At 45.0% G+C, this 20,029-nt stretch overlaps 1 protein-coding gene across 7 annotated transcripts in view; it reads right to left on the bottom strand.

Moving 5' to 3' along the window:
• Positions 1-5,736, bottom strand: part of LOC123061207 (probable protein phosphatase 2C 3) — an 11,782-nt gene extending 6,046 nt beyond the window's left edge. For 3 of the 7 annotated variants that reach the window (XM_044484184.1, XM_044484185.1, XM_044484186.1), the window contains exons 1-7: positions 5,323-5,721; positions 4,712-4,886; positions 4,467-4,620; positions 3,878-3,941; positions 3,617-3,724; positions 3,328-3,453; positions 2,957-3,189 (exon numbers count right to left, since the gene is read on the bottom strand). In XM_044484184.1, the coding sequence (XP_044340119.1) occupies positions 2,957-3,189; positions 3,328-3,453; positions 3,617-3,724; positions 3,878-3,941; positions 4,467-4,620; positions 4,712-4,886; positions 5,323-5,649 (1,187 nt within the window). In that variant the 5' untranslated portion in view covers positions 5,650-5,721. Of the gene's footprint in view, positions 1-230; positions 313-349; positions 426-2,956; positions 3,190-3,327; positions 3,454-3,616; positions 3,725-3,877; positions 3,942-4,466; positions 4,621-4,711; positions 4,887-5,322 lie in introns of those variants that run through there. The other 4 variants (XM_044484182.1, XM_044484183.1, XM_044484181.1 and 1 more) reach the window with 4 other exon arrangements.
• Between the last annotated feature and the right edge of the window lie 14,293 nt (positions 5,737-20,029).

Here is a 20,029-nt window from a genome sequence, read left to right as displayed (position 1 = left end):
CTCTCTCTCTCTCTCTACCATCACCAGTGTGGCAGTGTAGTGTCCAAGATGCCGAATCCAAAGCCAACCCCACCTCACCTCCCATCGCCAGTGTCCAGCCATCAAGCGCTGTTCGCCAACTCGGTCCATCTCCATCCACATCAGCCACAAGTTCCTGTTCGAGCCCCCGAGCGACGTCAGCCAGCACCCTCCATCCCTACCTCTCTTTGATTACATTTGTAATTCAATGTGCAAATTAGCTTGAGTTAAGCTGACTGATTGTTCCTAAATCCGGAACTAAAGTTTTTTCTGACACCTGAGCTGAAGTTGGTCCTGCTAACAGAAACTTCAACTTGTTACAGCAACAGTTTAGCTTATTGTACTTTCAAGTCACTACTGCTTTCATGTTCATGACATTTTCTGGTTCAAATGAACTGAAGTTCGCCCTGCTAACAGAAACTTCAATTTGTTACAACAGAAATTGTAACAATAGTTTACCATATTATACTGTCAAGTTACTACTGTTTTATGTTCATGACATTTTCTGGTTCAAATAGGTCAGGAGTGACGTGCATTTAATTACAAGTTGTGTGAGCCTGCTTGCACTTGCAGTTGATCGATGCCAATTCAAATGTTCACAGGATAGATAAAAATCAGTTATTGTGTCATTTATAATCTCCTAACAAATGCTAAGATTGATTACCCACCAAAATTCTTAGCACGTACATACCTGCTGTGTATTCTATCAAGAGCTGAAGCCGATAAATAAAATTTCTAGCATGTATGTATGTGACGTGTATGCTCCCAGGAACTGAGCCCACAGAAATGACGTCAGAAGAGTACATGTTCATGGGGAAGTTTGCGCAAGGACCTGGTGCTGCTGGCTACACTGGTTATCAGCGCCACCTTCGTCAGGTGATCCTACACTGGTGATATGCCTTCTTCTACTGCAACACCACAGCATTCCTAGCGTTGCTGGGCTCACCGTGAGTGATCCTACACTGGTGATATGCCTTCTTCTACTGCAACACCACAGCATTCCTAGCGTTGCTGGGCTCACCGTGCTCCACTCCACCATGGTGCTCGACCTGCCAGCGATGTGACTGATACGGCACATCGGTCTGTAGGTGCTAATCCAATCGCTGATGAGAAGGTTCGTGGTGCACCGCCGGCGAAGACCAAGGCATGGCGGACAAGCGACGAGGGCGAGGTCCGTCTCCCTGCCGCAGTCAGGTAACGATGGAGCATGGGGGCAATCGTGCGTCTAGGGCAAATATTTCTTGCCAGGTCTGCTATGGGGTGGTTTTCATGGGTGGTGGGGCAGTTTTCAAGCAGAAAACCGGGTGGGATAGGGAATTAAAACCTCTGTAGAGGGGGGCGGACGAAGGGAGAGAAGTAAAAGCCATCGAGTGAAATGCAGGAGGAGTGAAACACTGAATGCTATGTCTTTTTTTAAGTAGTAAAGAGAACATATGATTACAGTAATTTGATGTGTAATTTGCTAATTAAAAATAGGGCTACTAGCAGGTTAATGATCAGAATGGTCCTTTGGGTAAAATCATGATTACTATGTAAAGCAAGCTCAGGCATAATCGAATTGTTCAGGACAAACTTCTAACATTCAATAGATTTAACCACATATGGCAAAAACAAAAACACAATCTGAACAATGGAAAGAAATAACATGCTTGTTTACATGTGGGCCTTCAGTTTAAACCAAAAATCAGTTTTTTACCAAGTTCGGTTCGTGAAAAGGGGAAACCGGAATTTACATTCAAATTCCGGAAACTAAGAATTCAGTTAACTGTCAGGTTTGTTTGGTTTTCGATTAACACCAATTTGGATGTACATGCACAGGAGGCAATTTCAACCATTTTGACAGAGATTTAACAAAATTATGACAGCATAACACCACAAACAGTAATGTTCAGCGTGACATAGTTTATCCACCCATGAGCATAAACATAAAGCTCTCCGACGTTGACAAACAGACTTCAACACTTCAGTCTTACAAAAAGTAGTGCAACAGCCAACAAACAAGCAGGTTCCTGCGGAGCACTGCAGCAGCAGGCGAAGAGCAGGGAACAACGCTCCTACTGCTAGCGTGTAACTAACATTACACATGCAGGCACCAGCACGTTTAAGTACTAGAAAGATTGGGCGTGCTGCTGTTCGGCAATGCAGGAAGTAAAGGCTAGTGTGGGATTGGGAAAGCAGGTCTTGGGCAGTTGGGGCATTCAGATTAAGCATACGAATTCAATGGATTATCCTTGCGTACAGGTTTATTCAGTTTTTTCGGTTAACAGAGGCTAAAAACCAAAATTACCTATATTAAAGGCCCACTTGGATGGCCGTATTCTGGCTCAGCCCGAGTAAGTCTAATTTCACTGGTTTTATTGGTGCGCTGTATTTGACAAGCGTAACTTCATAAAGGTGAACATGTTTACGGGGTTGTCTAAGCGAGGACTAATTCGGTTGGTCAATACTGGAACCTAAATTTTCAGCTCTCAATGGGGAAAAAATATGAATTCAATTTTAGTCCGGTGTTTGTTTCTCGGATTTTTATGCCCACCAGCTACTGGTTCTACAAATCTTGCAAGTCCAATTCAGAAGTCTGATTACATCTGACAAAGATATTGCAGAGGCTCTAAAGAGGCTTCATGATGCACAATGTGAACAGTCACACGCCCAAACCACATATGCATCGAGGCGCAAGCTTTACGTTTACTCAGGAAAAGAAATTGGAGTAGCCAGTGATCCAGCCAGTAAAATTTGGCCATGGGAATACAGTGTGGCTGGTTGGTGGTTACCATGCTAGATTTGTGTTTAGGACTCAGATTGACCAAAATTTGTGTGTGTTTTTCATGGTTCAAAACAAATCTCATTCTTACAGCCTTCAGCATGGAAGTACTGAAAATACACATATCAACTTCATATTAAAGACAGTGAAACAAATATGAGCAAGAGTACAACTAACCTCTCTGATAGTATCGCTGAACCTTCTTCAAATATCTCTTCAACCATACCCACTGAAGAAAGCTGCTTAGTCAATTTATTGGGCTGGTCCTTTGCTTTTTTCCTAAAAATCAGGGACTTCAACTTATTCATCTTTTTCGGTGGAGATAGAGGGCGTATCGTTTGATCAGGTGGGATTATGTCAACAACGACACATGTCGTGTCATCTTTTAGGCCCCTTGTCTTGAGTGCCTCCTAAATAATTATTTCACACATTTAATTGATCAGAAGAGCATGTCTGGTTATGCAAGAAAAATAATCTGTGACCATTAGAAGCATCACCAATGGTAACACAACACCTTGCAAACTATGAAGTCACGCTAAATGTTTTACCTTAACTATTTGCTTGGCAGCGAGTTCAGCAGGCAACCCTCTGCAACACTTTGCAGCTGCATCTGAAGACAATGCATCCCAAATGCCGTCTGAAGCAATAATAAGCCTCCCACCAGTATTTGACAACTATGGAAAATGAACAACACATCAAGCAGAAAGCATTCCCGGCTAGCAATGGCATATAAGTATAGGCATGGAATTTTTACATCAAGTTATGGGTTATATATATAGAATTAAAATATTCTGAAGAGGAGAAGTTGGAGCAATTCATGATATGTCATAGAAGTACCTTCACTTGCTTGACATAAGGAACAGGTACGATAAATTCACCAACATCTATGTCTCCAATGGATCTGGATAGGCACAAACCTCCTGGCCAGCATCGCAGTGGACCAATCTAAAGACGAGCCAACACAAATTCTTAGCATGTTTGCTCATCCTTCCAAAGTTAACCAATACGTATAGGATACAGATCTATCTTAAACAGCACCAAAAGCAAACATATTAAATGCCCTTCATTAACAGAAAGAGGTAGTAACTGAGAGCAAACCTCTGCTCCACCAACCACACTAAGCCTTCCAACTTCACCTCCACTCGCTGTGACACGCTCCCTCCTGCCACCATTTTATTCGATGGTTAGGTGAAGTGGGCATTAACAAAAAAAAGAATACAAGGCAATGATATTACTTGAAATTTCACAATACAGGGCTAACATTGAAACCAAGATTGCAATTAATTAACTTTTTCCCTCCCCACCCCTTCCATCACTGCACTCAGATAACCAGTCGAGTAAATGCTAATCTATTGATAGTATCTCCACATTTTTCTATGTTATCCCTACTCCGTGAGAATCAAAGAGGTGTCATGAACATTCAAAGGTTCAACGAGAATTTGCTGGACTTTCACATGAAACATTTTAAATCCCGCAGGACACAATAAAGTGTCAAGGAATCAAAGAGGCACCAACAAAAATTAGTCATCCAATACATAATACATACAAGAAAGGAAAACACCAATCATGCTACTCTATTTTTACCAGTTTATATTTCTTTGCAGGGGGGGAATGTTTGCTGACTAGCAAAACCCTCCAAATAAAACAACATAGTAATGCACATTCTTGGTAAGCAGCTGGTACTCACTCCTCGACATTTTCTTCTAGTCGGTGATCAACTGTAAGCAAAGAAACAGCCCCACCCTGAGCATCCAAAATACAGCGAGAATCGCCAACTGAAGCAACAGTGATAGTCCAGCCATCGATTATCGCAAATGTGGCAGTTGTGCCCGAAGTTTGGCCTGGTACATGGCGGCAAAAGGAAATTCATCAACATTCATCGTAACTTATGGTGCTGCAGCAAAACGCCAAATACAAGTGACAGAACCATGCCTTTGGTTTGGAATTCCTTGTCGGTCTTGACGAATCCCGCGACAAGCGCACGGGGCAGAGAATGCAACCACTCCTCCCGCGAAAGACCCTGTGGCATCGCGCTCAGGACATGGTTGAGCAGATTGTCCCTTGTATATATTGCAGCGGCGTCGCCGTTATGCCCGTCAAGAACCTGCTGGCAATGGAACATCCAATTATCGAATAGACTAGTCCACCCTCAACCAGAGCATTCTACTTTATAGCGCACACGTGTATGCAGCTATGGCTTACATATGATTTTCAAGCATAAACTGCCACCCCTAGGTCCTACCAAAAACAAGGCTGCAAATGACTACAACAAATCAGAATATATATAGCTGAGCACATGAATTCACCAATCACCGACCTCAGATGGGAGATGGCAAAATACAAGCTGCCGATGCACATGCAGTAGCTTCAAAGTTCAAACAGCGAACCAAAGCTCACTACCTAACTATTTAGCTACTCCCGGGCTCAAACCCCAGCTACGGATCAAGTGTACACGGTAGCGAAACCACGCGCGCGGCACAACCACCACCGCATCTAGAGACCGCACAGCAACCTTTCAGCAAGCACAAGGGCACGCGACTTACGGCGAAAACCGCGAAGGTGGGGGGATGCGAGGTGGTGGAAGAGGACGAGGAAGTAGAGGGGCGCGCGCAGTCGGTCCTGAGCAGGAAGAAGTCCTCCCCCTTCTTGGACTGCGCGGCGCACCCATACCGTAGCAGTGGCCGCCGCGTCTCCGCCTCCCCAACTTCCCCTCCTACTCCTCCATCCTCACGCGCGCAGATCCTGCTCCGAGTGACGGCGTGCCGCTCGGTGCGGGACTCCTCCTTTATGAGAGCCGCGAGCGGCACTAGCTCGCGGCCGCCTACGGCATGGTGGCGATGCTGTTCCGCCGCCGCCGACGACGACGACATTCCCTTTCCTGCCGATCGGATCGAGGCGAGACTGACAGTGCACGCGGAACGGTGGGGAAGCCGGGAGACGCGGTTTTGTTTTGCAGTTTGTCTAATTCACATCTAGATGTTTTCTAAGGATGTCACATCTAACCTCCCACAAATATATAATGCATTAATAAGAAACAAAAAAAACTAGGATAAAAAAATAGACCACAAACAGAGTGAAAATCAGCTTAGATGTGACATAACTATGTCACATTTAGATGTGTCCTAGACAGACCCTTTGTTTTGTCCATTTTTATGGCTTCATGCTTGCAGCACCGGTGCGTTTAAAAAAACAGAAGTGGAGAATTTATTCATTCAAAATAACAGTTACATTGTTGATGACCTTGCTATAAAGTCAGTATAAAATTGAGTCACTTATTTGATTGAGTCACTTATTTGAGATGGAGGAAATACCTATTATGATGCTCGAATTTACAAAAATAAATAATACCTGATGAACGTTCTCAATTCTTTACTATCAAATATCTTCAAATTGTCAGAGTTAATAACAAGACGATTGCATCCCACCATTTGTACCGGAGAAAAACCGAATCTAAGAGCCAAACTTCAACCATAAGAACATTCGCACATCGGTTAATCTTTCCATGTCCAAACAATGAATTTGCATTTATCGTCTCACAAGACCGCCCCAGTTGTGCCTTAAGCGGATCATGATCAAAACATGCATCACATTTAATTTGACAAAAACCAAATGTGGCCTACTTCAACCCCCTTTCTTCATGGACGCATTTGGACAAGAAGCGGTAACAAAATTATTCATAATAGCGTGAATCCCCATAGAAATCTGATAAACATTCTAATAGAGGAAAAGTGTCCCATCTTTCAATGAGATGGTGGCTATCGTTTTTGGTGCAGTAGACTTTGACGATCCGACTACGAACGTGCAAGGACGTCGCGTCTTAGCAACCGCTAAACCAACTTCGAGAGGTTATTGACCACGCCGGAGCACGATCAACTTGACCATGAAGGTCTATTTCCTGCAAGCAAACGAATAACAAGCAAGAAACTGAAATTGCAATCTGAATTATTGTGAATTAAAGAGGAAAGCTTTATTGATCAAGTGGGATTATGTGACGTCTTGGTCTGGTCGTTGAACACAAACGAAGTACGCGAAGTTGCAGCTATGGCAAACTTTTAATCTAAACAAAATCCAAAGTCTAAAGATGCCCTAAGAGCTGTATATATGAAGCAAGAGAGGGGAATTTCGTGACCCCTTGGAGGAGGGGTCCGAAACCAACCCTAACTCTGTTTTTTCCCACACATATGGACTCTAAAAACAGCCTATACTTTAGTATTTCGAAATTACATGAGTCTGGCCCAAAAATAAGGTGACACGGCACCTAAAATAAGTTATGGACGAAATTTGTGAAGGGGCATCTTGTATATTTCATCCATGTCTTTGTCGATCATCACGGAGCTTTAAAGTGCTCAAATATGCACTAGTAACGCCATTCTAGACCCCTTCGCACGCGCATTCATCTCCATGCTTGATCCTACTCAAGTGTTCATCCCTCTTGTCTAAGAAGGAATGTTACCACCAAAACACAATGCTCGTGGAAAAATCCAGTAGCACCTCCTTTGTACCATCGGACATCCACGACAGGCAGTTGAATAAACAGAGCATATATTCATAATATGACAAGCAGAAGCATCCAACAAGCTCCTACAACCCATGTAGAGCAAAGTGGTGAAGCCACCAACCGTTATGCTACACATAGCAAAGAAAACATACGTTCCAACACACCATGGTGCAAGGTGGGGACTAGTCAACTCCAACCCACCTTTGACAGGTAAACATAGTGATCATGGAAACAAACCAAAGCAAAGTTTATACACCACAAGTAGATCCTAGCTACCAAGAATCATGAACTAAGTATGAGAATTATCATGATCAGCTAGGTGGATGGAAGGGGTATGAAATGTGAGTGAACACACATGGGAGCTACGCCCTTCATAATACTTGAAAAGCCTCACGGCGATGTACCTGAAACAAAGTCCACAAGAGGTGAGTCCAAAGACTCAGCAAGTACACAACAAAGCATGTAATAAAATGACAAGTAATACCGTGAATATGAACCATGCTTGATCAAGTAAATACTATACTCGAATCTTCCATGCTTGGAATGGCATGAGAAAACATGAAGAAATGATGCAGCCAAATAAGATCGAGGACTAGGCTCTGAGCTTTTGCCGGCAAGCTGAGGAGGGGCGATGTCTCACCTCACTCCTTTTCAACCCTCACCAAGTGAGAGGACCATAACATGAGGACGGACCCGAAGGACCATACACTCGCGAAGCGAGGACCACTCCTTGAACTTGGAAGATTCACTCATGATGGATTTGTTATCAAGAAGAACCAATCCCTATCACATACTAGTGGTATGGTGTATTGAAATGTACACTAGGGAGTTGTATGTTCACCATTGCATGAATGTAAAGGAATAATGTGAATATGAACATAACATTAAGGGAGAAATGTAGCCCTTATTGCCCGGTGTTCTCGCCTCAACCGTTGCGAGGGATGCGATGCAAGGCTACCTCCGACGGATTGGTGCTAGAACCTTCTATAGAACATACATACATATTTTAAAGATCGCACCCAGACAAGCTATGTGTTAGAAGGGAGAGAGGGATTGATAGAATAGTCCATCTATTGCTTGAGCCTCGTGGGCATATATATAGGAGTACAATCATCTACTTGGAGTACAAGACAATCCAGAACAAATCCTAGTCTATCTCGTCTTTCCTAATAAACATTATACTCAACATCCCCCCGCAGTCACAACGGTAGTAACGCAGACGGTGAGACTGGAGAAGAATCCGAAGGCAAGCTGACGGACACCCCCCCACACACACACACAGTCGTAACGGTGGACGCATCGCGGAGTCATGGCTGGAGTGGAAACCAACGAGGTTGCTCAAGCAGGCGCTAGCCCTTTGTGCCGTTTGTCGATGTAGCCGAGAGCGTGGCTGGTGGAGCCGTGGTCCAGGTAGTCGTGTGAAGAATTCCGTGGTTGATGTCGAGTCGGGGTGGCCGGTGTCGAGGAAGTCGCCGTGGAGCCGCAGGCGCAAGGGGGCGCCGAGTTAGCATGGGCGCACTGGTATCGAAGTAGTGGTGTGCCGGGAAGAAGATGTGGTTGACGACGCGTGGCGGCGGGTTTGCCAAGCCCGGGGACACATCGTGGACGAAGGCACGCACCGGTGTTGCCAGCACCGGGCATGCGTAGACGGATGAAGACGAAGTTGACGAAGCGCCGACCAGGCTTGCCAGGCCCGGGGACACATCGTGGATGAAGGCACGCATCGGTGTTGCCAGCACCGGGCATGCGTAGATGAGGGACCTGCACGAGCTGTATGCCATGTTGGAGAAGTCGAAGGGGCCAGTAGAGAAGAACTCAACGACGATTGCGGCGTCCATCGGCGCGAGGTCGATGTCACCAACGGTGGTCGGAGTAGACAAAGTGGTCGAGGTAGATGACGGCGACGCTGGCGACGGGCTGGTGCTTGGACGAAGACAAAAGGGGTGGACGGGCGGCGGCGGCGGCTACATGGTGAAGGAAATATGCCCTAGAGGCAATAATAAAGTTATTATTTATTTCCTTATATCATGATAAATGTTTATTATTCATGCTAGAATTGTATTAACCGGAAACATAATACATGTGTGAATACATAGGCAAACAAAGTGTCACTAGTGTGCCTCTACTTGACTAGCTCGTTAATCAAAGATGGTTATGTTTCCTAACCATGAACAATGAGTTGTTATTTGATTAACGGGATCACATCATTAAGTGAATGATCTGATTGACATGACTCATTCCATTAGCTTAGCACCCGATCGTTTAGTATGTTGCTATTGCTTTCTTCATGACTTATACATGTTCCTATGACTATGAGATTATGCAACTCTCGTTTGCTGGAGGAACACTTTGTGTGCTACCAAACGTCACAACGTAACTGGGTGATTATAAAGGAGCTCTACAGGTGTCTCCAAAGGTACGTGTTGGGTTGGCATATTTCGAGATTAGGATTTGTCACTCCGATTGTCGGAGAGGTATCTCTGGGCCCTCTCGGTAATGCACATCACTTAAGCCTTGCAAGCATTGCAACTAATGAGTTAGTTGCGGGATGATGTATTACAGAACGAGTAAAGAGACTTGTCGGTAAGGAGATTGAACTAGGTATTGAGATACCGACGATCGAATCTCGGGTAAGTAACATACCGATGACAAAGGGAACAACGTATGTTGTTATGCGGTCTGACCGATAAAGATCTTCGTAGAATATGTAGGAGCCAATATGAGCATCCAGGTTCCGCTATTGGTTATTGACCGGAGACATGTCTCGGTCATGTCTACATTGTTCTCGAACCCGTAGGGTCCGCACGCTTAAGGTTACGATGACAGTTATATTATGAGTTTATGCATTTTGATGTACCGAAGGTTGTTCGGAGTCCCAGATGTGATCACGGACATGACGAGGAGTCTCGAAATGGTCGAGACATAAAGATTTATATATTGGAAGCCTATGTTTGGATATCGGAAGTGTTCCGGGTGAAATCGGGATTTTACCGGAGTACCGGGAGGTTACCGGAACCCCCCGGGAGCTATATGGGCCATAGTGGGCCTTAGTGGAAAAGAGAAGGGGCAGCCCAAGATGGGCCACGCGCCCCTCCCCTCCCTTGGTCCGAATAGGACAAGGAGAGGGGGCCAGCCCCCCTCTCTCTTTTCCCCCCTCCGCGAATCCTATTCCAACTAGGATTGGGGGGGGAATCCTACTCCCAGAGGGAGTAGGACTCTCCTGGCGCGCCTCTCCTAGGCCGGCCGCACCCCCCCTTTAGTCCTTTATATACGGAGGCAGGGGCACCCCAGAGACACACAAGTTGATCCACGTGATCATATTCTTAGCCGTGTGCGGCGCCCCCTTCCACCATAGTCCTCGATAATATTGTAGCGGTGCTTAGGCGAAGCCCTGCGACAGTAGTACATCAAGATCGTCACCACGCCGTCGTGCTGACGGAACTCTTCCCCGACACTTTGCCGGATCGGAGTCCGGGGATCGTCATCGAGCTGAACGTGTGCTAGAACTCGGAGGTGCCGTAGTTTCGGTGCTTGATCGGTCGGGCCATGGAGACGTACGACTACATCAACCAAACGCTTCCGTTGTCGAACTACAAGGTATGTAGATCACACTCTCCCCTCCTTGCTATGCATCATCATGATCTTGCATGTGCGTAGGAAATTTTTTGAAATTACTACGTTCCCCAACAGTGGCATCCGAGCCTAGGTTTTATATGTTGATGTTATATGCACGAGTAGAACACAAGTGAGTTGTGGGCGATATAAGTCATACTGCTTACCAGCATGTCATACTTTGGTTCGGCGGTATTGTTGGACGAAGCGGCCCAGACCGACATTATGCGTACGCTTACGCGAGACCGGTTCTCCCGACGTGCTTTGCACAGAGGTGGCTTGCGGGTGACAGTTTCTCCAACTTTAGTTGAACCAAGTGTGACTACGCCCGATCCTTGCAAAGGTTAAAACAACACCAACTTGACAAACTATCGTTGTGGTTTTGATGCGTAGGTAAGATTAGTTCTTGCTTAAGCCCGTAGCAGCCACGTAAAACTTGCAACAACAAAGTAGAGGACGTCTAACTTGTTTTTGCAGGGCATGTTGTGATGTGATATGGTCAAGACATGATGCTGAATTTTATTGTATGAGATGATCATGTTTTGTAACCGAGTTATCGGCAACTGGCAGGAGCCATATGGTTGTCGCTTTATTGTATGCAATGCAATCGCGATGTAATGCTTTACTTTATCACTAAGCGGTAGCGATAGTCGTGGAAGCACAAGCTTGGCGAGACGACAACGATGCTACGATGGAGATCAAGGTGTCACGCCGGTGACGATGGTGATCACGACGGTGCTTCGGAGATGGAGATCACAAGCACAAGATGATGATGGCCATATCATATCACTTATATTGATTGCATGTGATGTTTATCTTTTATGCATCTTATCTTGCTTTGATTGACGGTAGCATTATAAGATGATCTCTCACTAATTATCAAGAAGTGTTCTCCCTGAGTATGCACCGTTGCGAAAGTTCTTCGCGCTGAGACACCACGTGATGATCGGGTGTGATAGGCTCTACGTTCAAATACAACGGGTGCAAAACAGTTGCACACGCGGAATACTCAGGTTATACTTGACGAGCCAACCATATACAGATATGGCCTCGGAACACGGAGACCGAAAGGTCAAGCGTGAATCATATAGTAGATATGATCAACATAGTGATGTTCACCAATGAAACTACTCCATCTCACGTGATGATCGGACATGGTTTAGTTGATTTGGATCACGTAATCACTTAGAGGATTAGAGGGATGTCTATCTAAGTGGGAGTTCTTTAAGTAAATTAACTGAACTTAAATTTATCATGAAACTTAGTACCTGATAAGTATCTTGCTTGTTTATGCTTGATTGTAGATAGATGGCTCGTGCTGTTGTTCCATTGAATTTTAATGCGTTCCTTGAGAAAGCAAAGTTGAAAGATGATGGTAGCAATTACACGGACTGGGTCCGTAACTTGAGGATTATCCTCATTGCTGCACAGAAGAATTACGTCCTGGAAGCACCACTGGGTGCCAGGCCTGCTGCTGGAGCAACGCCGGATGTTATGAACGTCTGGCAGAGCAAAGCTGATGACTACTCAATAGTTCAGTGTGCCATGCTTTACGGCTTAGAATTGGGACTTCAACGACGTTTTGAAACGTCATAGAGCATATGAGATGTTCCAGGAGTTGAAGTTAATATTTCAAGCAATTGCCCGGATTGAGAGATATGAAGTCTCCAATAAGTTCTATAGTTGTAAGACGGAGGAGAACAGTTCTGTTAGTGAGCATATACTCAAAATGTCTGGGTATAATAATCACTTGATTCAATTCGGAGTTAATCTTCCAGATGATTGCGTCATTGACAGAATTCTCCAATCACTGCCACCAAGCTACAAGAGCTTCGTGATGAACTATAATATGCAAGGGATGAATAAGACTATTCCCGAGCTCTTCGCGATGCTGAAAGCTGCGGAGGTAGAAATTAAGAAGGAGCATCAAGTGTTGATGGTCAACAAGACCACTAGTTTCAAGAAAAAGGGCAAAGGGAAGAAGAAAGGAAACTTCAAAAAGAACAGCAAGCAAGTTGCTACTCAAGAGAAGAAACCCAAACCTGGACCTAAGCCTGAAACTGAGTGCTTCTACTGCAAGCAGACTGGTCACTGGAAGCGGAACTGCCCCAAGTATTTGGCGGATAAGAAGGATGGCAAGGTGAACAAAGGTATATGTGATATACATGTTATTGATGTGTACCTTACTAATGCTCGCAGTAGCACCTGGGTATTTGATACTGGTTCTGTTGCTAATATTTGCAACTCGAAACAGGGACTACGGATTAAGTGAAGATTGGCTAAGGACGAGGTGATGATGCGCGTGGGAAACGGTTCCAAAGTCGATGTGATCGCAGTCGGCACGCTACCTCTACATCTACCTTCGAGATTAATATTAGACCTAAATAATTGTTATTTGGTGCCAGCGTTAAGCATGAACATTATATCTGGATCTTGTTTGATGCGAGACAGTTATTCATTTAAATCAGAGAATAATGGTTGTTCTATTTATATGAGTAATATCTTTTATGGTCATGCACCCTTGAAGAGTGGTCTATTCTTATTGAATCTCGATAGTAGTAACACACATATTCATAATGTTGAAACCAAAAGATGCAGAGTTGATAATGATAGTGCAACATATTTGTGGCACTGCCGTTTAGGTCATATCGGTGTAAAGTGCATGAAGAAACTCCATACTGATGGACTTTTGGAACCACTTGATTATGAATCACTTGGTACTTGCGAACCGTGCCTCATGGGCAAGATGACAAAAACACCGTTCTCCGGTACTATGGAGAGAGCAACAGATTTGTTGGAAATCATACATACAGATGTATGTGGTCCAATGAATATTGAAGCTCGTGGCGGATATCGTTATTTTCTCACCTTCACAGATGACTTAAGCAGATATGGGTATATCTACTTAATGAAACATAAGTCTTAAACGTTTGAAAAGTTCAAAGAATTTCAGAGTGAAGTTGAAAATCATCGTAACAAGAAAATAAAGTTTCTACGATCTGGTCGTGGAGGAGAATATTTGAGTTACGAGTTTGGTGTACATTTGAAAAATTGTGGAATAGTTTCGCAACTCACGCCACCCGGAACACCACAGCGTAATGGTGTGTCCGAACGTCGTAATCGTACTTTACTAGATATGGTGCGATCTATGATGTCTCTTACTGATTTACCGCTATCATTTTGGGGATACGCTCTAGAGACGGCCGCATTCACGTTAAATAGAGCACCATCAAAATCCGTTGAGACAACGCCTTATGAACTATGGTTTGGAAAGAAACCAAAGTTGTCGTTTTTGAAAGTTTGGGGCTGCGATGCTTATGTGAAAAAGCTTCAACCTGATAAGCTCGAACCCAAATCGGAGAAATGTGTCTTCATAGGATATCCAAAGGAGACTATTGGATACACCTTCTATCACAAATCCGAAGGCAAGACTTTTGTTGCTAAATTCGGAAACTTTCTGGAGAAGGAGTTTCTCTCGAAAGAAGTGAGTGGGAGGAAAGTAGAACTTGACGAGGTAACTATACCTGCTCCCTTATTGGAAAGTAGTACATCACAGAAAACTGTTTCTGTGACACCTACACCAGTTAGTGAGGAAGCTAATGATGATGATCATGAAACTTCAGAACAAGATACTACTGAACCTCGTAGATCAACCAGAGTAAGATCCGCGCCAGAGTGGTACGGTAATCCCGTTCTGGAAGTCATGCTACTAGATCATGATGACCTACGAACTATGAAGAAGCGATGGTGAGCCCAGATTCCGCAAAATGGCTTGAGGCCATGAAATCTGAGATGGGATCCATGTATGAGAACAAAGTATGGACTTTGGTTGACTTGCCCGATGATCGGCAAGCAATTGAGAATAAATGGATCTTCAAGAAGAAGACTGACGCTGACGGTAATATTACTGTCTACAAAGCTCGACTTGTCGCAAAAGGTTTTCGGCAAGTTCAAGGGATTGACTACGATGAGACCTTCTCACCAGTAGCGATGCTTAAGTCTGTCCGAATCATGTTAGCAATTGCCGCATTTTATGATTATGAAATTTGGCAGATGGATGTCGAAACTGCATTCCTAAATGGATTTCTGGAAGAAGAGTTGTATATGATGCAACCAGAAGGTTTTGTCAATCCAAAGGGAGCTAACAAAGTGTGCAAGCTCCAGCGATCCATTTATGGACTGGTGCAAGCCTCTCGGAGTTGGAATAAACGCTTTGATAGTGTGATCAAAGCATTTGGTTTTATACATACTTTTGGAGAAGCCTGTATTTACAAGAAAGTGAGTGGGAGCTCTATAGCATTTCTGATATTATATGTAGATGACATATTACTAATTGGGAATGATATAGAATTTCTGGATAGCATAAAGGGATACTTGAATAAGAGTTTTTCAATGGAAGACCTCGGTGAAGCTGCTTACATATTAGGCATTAAGATCTATAGAGATAGATCAAGACGCTTAATTGGACTTTCACAAAGCACATACCTTGACAAAGTTTTGAAGAAGTTCAAAATGGATCAAGCAAAGAAAGGGTTCTTGCATGTGTTACAAGGTGTGAAGTTGAGTAAGACTCAATGCCCGACCACTGCAGAAGATAGAGAGAATATGAAAGATGTCCCCTATGCTTCAGCCATAGGCTCTATCATGTATGCAATGATGTGTACCAGACCTGATGTGTGCCTTGCTATAAGTCTAGCAGGGAGGTACCAAAGTAATCCAGGAGTGGATCACTGGACAGCAGTCAAGAACATCCTAAAGTACCTGAAAAGGACTAAGGATATGTTTCTCGTATATGGAGGTGACAAAGAGCTCATCGTAAATGGTTACGTTGATGCAAACTTTGACACTAATCCGGACGATTCTAAATCGCAAACCGGATATGTGTTTACATTAAACGGTGGAGCTGTCAGTTGGTGCAGTTCTAAACAAAGCGTCGTGGCGGGATCTACGTGTGAAGCGGAATACATAGCTGCTTCGGAAGCAGCAAATGAAGGAGTCTGGATGAAGGAGTTCATATCCGATCTAGGTGTCATACCTAGTGCATCGGGTCCAATGAAAATCTTTTGTGACAATACTGGTGCAATTGCCTTGGCAAAGGAATCCAGATTTCACAAGAGAACCAAGCACATCAAGAGACGCCTCAATTCCATCCGGGATCTAGTCCAGATGGGAGACATAGAGATTTGCAAGATACATACGGATCTGAATGTTGCAGACCCATTGACTAAGCCTCTTCCACGAGCAAAACATGATCAGCACCAAGGCTCCATGGGTGTTAGAATCATTACTGTGTAATCTAGATTACTGACTCTAGTGCAAGTGGGAGACTGAAGGAAATATGCTCTAGAGGCAATAATAAAGTTATTATTTATTTCCTTATATCATGATAAATGTTTATTATTCATGCTAGAATTGTATTAACCGGAAACATAATACATGTGTGAATACATAGACAAACAAAGTGTCACTAGTGTGCCTCTACTTGACTAGCTTGTTAATCAAAGATGGTTATGTTTCCTAACCATGAACAATGAGTTGTTATTTGATTAACGGGATCACATCATTAAGTGAATGATCTGATTGACATGACCCATTCCATTAGCTTAGCACCCGATCGTTTAGTATGTTGCTATTGCTTTCTTCATGACTTATACATGTTCCTATGACTATGAGATTATGCAACTCCCGTTTGCCGGAGGAACACTTTGTGTGCTACCAAACGTCACAACGTAACTGGGTGATTATAAAGAGCTCTACAGGTGTCTCCAAAGGTACATGTTGGGTTGGCGTATTTCGAGATTAGGATTTGTCACTCCGATTGTCGGAGAGGTATCTCTGGGCCCTCTCGGTAATGCACATCACTTAAGCCTTGCAAGCATTGCAACTAATGAGTTAGTTGCGGGATGATGTATTACAGAACGAGTAAAGAGACTTGCCGGTAACGAGATTGAACTAGGTATTGAGATACCGACGATCGAATCTCGGGTAAGTAACATACCGATGACAAAGGGAACAACGTATGTTGTTATGCGGTCTGGCCGATAAAGATCTTCGTAGAATATGTAGGAGCCAATATGAGCATCCAGGTTCCGCTATTGGTTATTGACCAGAGACATGTCTCGGTCATGTCTACATTGTTCTCGAACCCGTAGGGTCCGCACGCTTAAGGTTACGATGACAGTTATATTATGAGTTTATGCATTTTGATGTACCGAAGGTTGTTCGGAGTCCCGGATGTGATCACGGACATGACGAGGAGTCTCGAAATGGTCGAGACATAAAGATTTATATATTGGAAGCCTATGTTTGGATATCGGAAGTGTTCCGGATGAAATCGAGATTTTACTGGAGTACCGGGAGGTTACCGGAACCCCCCAGGAGCTATATGGGCCATAGTGGGCCTTAGTGGAAAAGAGAAGGGGCAGCCCAAGATGGGCCGCGCGCCCCTCCCCTCCCTTGGTCCGAATAGGACAAGGAGAGGGGGCCGACCCCCCTCTCTCTTTTCCCCCCTCCGCGAATCCTATTCCAACTAGGATTGGAGGGGGGAATCCTACTCCCAGAGGGAGTAGGACTCTCCTGGCGCGCCTCTCCTAGGCCGGCCGCACCCCCCCTTTAGTCCTTTATATACGAAGGCAGGGGCACCCCAGAGACACACAAGTTGATCCACGTGATCGTATTCTTAGCCCTGTGCGGCGCCCCCTTCCACCATTATGACGCCCCCGATTCAATCGTACACTAATCATGCACGCAAATGTGTACGATCAAGATCAGGGACTCACGGGAAGATATCACAACACAACTCTACAAATAAAATAAGTCATACAAGCATCATAATACAAGCCAGGGGCCTCGAGGGCTCGAATACAAGTGCTCGATCATAGACGAGTCAGCGGAAGCAACAATATCTGAGTACAGACATAAGTTAAACAAGTTTGCCTTAAGAAGGCTAGCACAAACTGGGATACAGATCGAAAGAGGCGCAGGCCTCCTGCCTGGGATCCTCCTAACTACTCCAGGTCGTCGTCAGCGGGCAGCACGTAGTAGTAGGCACCTCCGGTGTAGTAGGGGTCGTCGTCGACGGTGGCGTCTGGCTCCTGGACTCCAGCATCTGGTTGCGACAACCAGAACGAAAGGAAAGGGAAAAAAAGGGGGAAGAAAGCAACCGTGAGTACTCATCCAAAGTACTCGCAATGCAAGGAACTACACTACATATGCATGGGTATATGTGTAAGGAGGCCATATCGGTGGACTGAACTGCAGAATGCCAGAATAAGAGGGGGATAGCTAATCCTGTCGAAGACTACGCTTCTGGCAGCCTCCGTCTTGCAACATGTAGAAGAGAGCAGATTGAAGTCCTCCAAGTAGCATCTCCAAGTAGCAACTCCAAGTAGCAACTCCAAGAAGCATCGCATAGCATAAACCTACCCGGCGATCCTCCTCTCGTCGCCCTGTAGAAAAGCGATCACCGGGTTGTCTGTGGAACTTGGAAGGGTGTATTTTATTAAGTAACCGGTTCTAGTTGTCATAAGGTCAAGGTACAACTCCAAGTCGTCCTGTTACCGAAGATCACGGCTATTCGAATAGATTAACTTCCCTGCAGGGGTGCACCACATAACCCAACACGCTCGATCCCATTTGGCCGGACACACTTTCCTGGGTCATGCCCGGCCTCGGAAGATCAACACGTCGCAGCCCCACCTAGGCAAAACAGAGAGGTCAGCACGCCGGTCTAAACCTAAGCGCGCAGGGGTCTGGGCCCATCGCCCTGAGCACACCTGCACGTTGCGTGGGCGGTCGAAAGCAGACCTAGCCTAGTGGCGTTCCAGTCCAATTCGGCGCGCGCCGCTCCGTCGCTGACGTCTGAAGTGCTTCGGCTGATACCACGACGTCGGGATACCCATAACTACTCCCACGTAGATGGTTAGTGCGTATAGGCTCGTAGCCAGACTCAGATCAAATACCAAGATCTCGTTAAGCGTGTTAAGTGTCCGCGAACGCCGAACAGGGCCAGGCCCACCTGTCTCCTAGGTGGTCTCAACCTGCCCTGTCGCTCCGCCACAAAGTAACAGTCGAGGGCCGTCGGGAACCCAGGCCCACCTCTACCGGGATGGAGCCACCTGTCCTTTCAGCCCCCTCGTCAGAATCACTTGCGGGTACTCAATGAGCTGACCTGACTTTAGTCACCATCTGTATAGTATGTATGAATGTATAGTATATACCCGTGATCACCTCCCAAGTGATCACGGCCCGATAGTATAGCAAGGCAGACTGACAAGAATGTAGGGCCAATGATGATAAACTAGCATCCTATACTAAGCATTTAGGATTGCAGGTAAGGTATCAACAGATGTAGCGACAATGTCAGGCTATGCATCAGAATAGGATTAACGAAAGCAGTAACATGCTACACTACTCTAATGCAAGCAGTATAGAGGAGAATAGGCGATATCTGGTGATCAAGGGGGGGGGCCTTGCCTGGTTGCTCTGGCAAGAGAGAGGGGCGTCAGCTCCGTAGTCGAACTGGCCAGCCGCAGCGTCGGTCTCGTAGTCTACCGGAGAGAAGAGGGGGAAGAAATAATGAATACAGAGCAAACAAAGCATCACAAAATATAACAAGGCAATACGCGGTGTTCGGTGTGCCCTAACGCGGTAGTAGGTGATACCGGTTAAGGGGGGAAACATCCGGGAAAGTATTCCCGGTGTTTCGCGTTTTCGGGCAAAGGAGCCGGAGGGGGAAAGTTGCGGGTTCGATAGGTTAGGGGTGTGTGGCGGACGAACGAACCGCGTATCCGGATTCGTCTCGTCGTTCTGAGCAACTTTCATGTACAAAGTTTTTTCATCGGAGCTACGGTTTATTTTCTATTAATTTTAAAAGATTTAAATCATTTTCAGGATTTATTTAATTATTTATCTCAACATTATCCAGAATAGTGCATGCTGGCATCATCATGACGTCAGCATGACATCAGCAGTCAACAGGGGCGTTGACTGGTCAAACTGACGTGTGGGTCCAGCGGGGCCCACCTGTCATACCCTGTTTAGGCTAATCAGGTTTTAGCTAAACTAATCACAGTTTAATTAGACTAATTAGTTAATTTGATTAATCTAATTATGATTAATTAACTTAATTAATTCCTTAA

The sequence above is a fragment of the Triticum aestivum genome, chromosome 3A, assembly GCF_018294505.1.
Source record: "Triticum aestivum cultivar Chinese Spring chromosome 3A, IWGSC CS RefSeq v2.1, whole genome shotgun sequence".
NCBI lineage: Eukaryota > Viridiplantae > Streptophyta > Magnoliopsida > Poales > Poaceae > Triticum > Triticum aestivum.
Note: the sequence above shows the minus strand (reverse complement) of the source record. Positions and strands in the feature narration are given on the sequence as shown.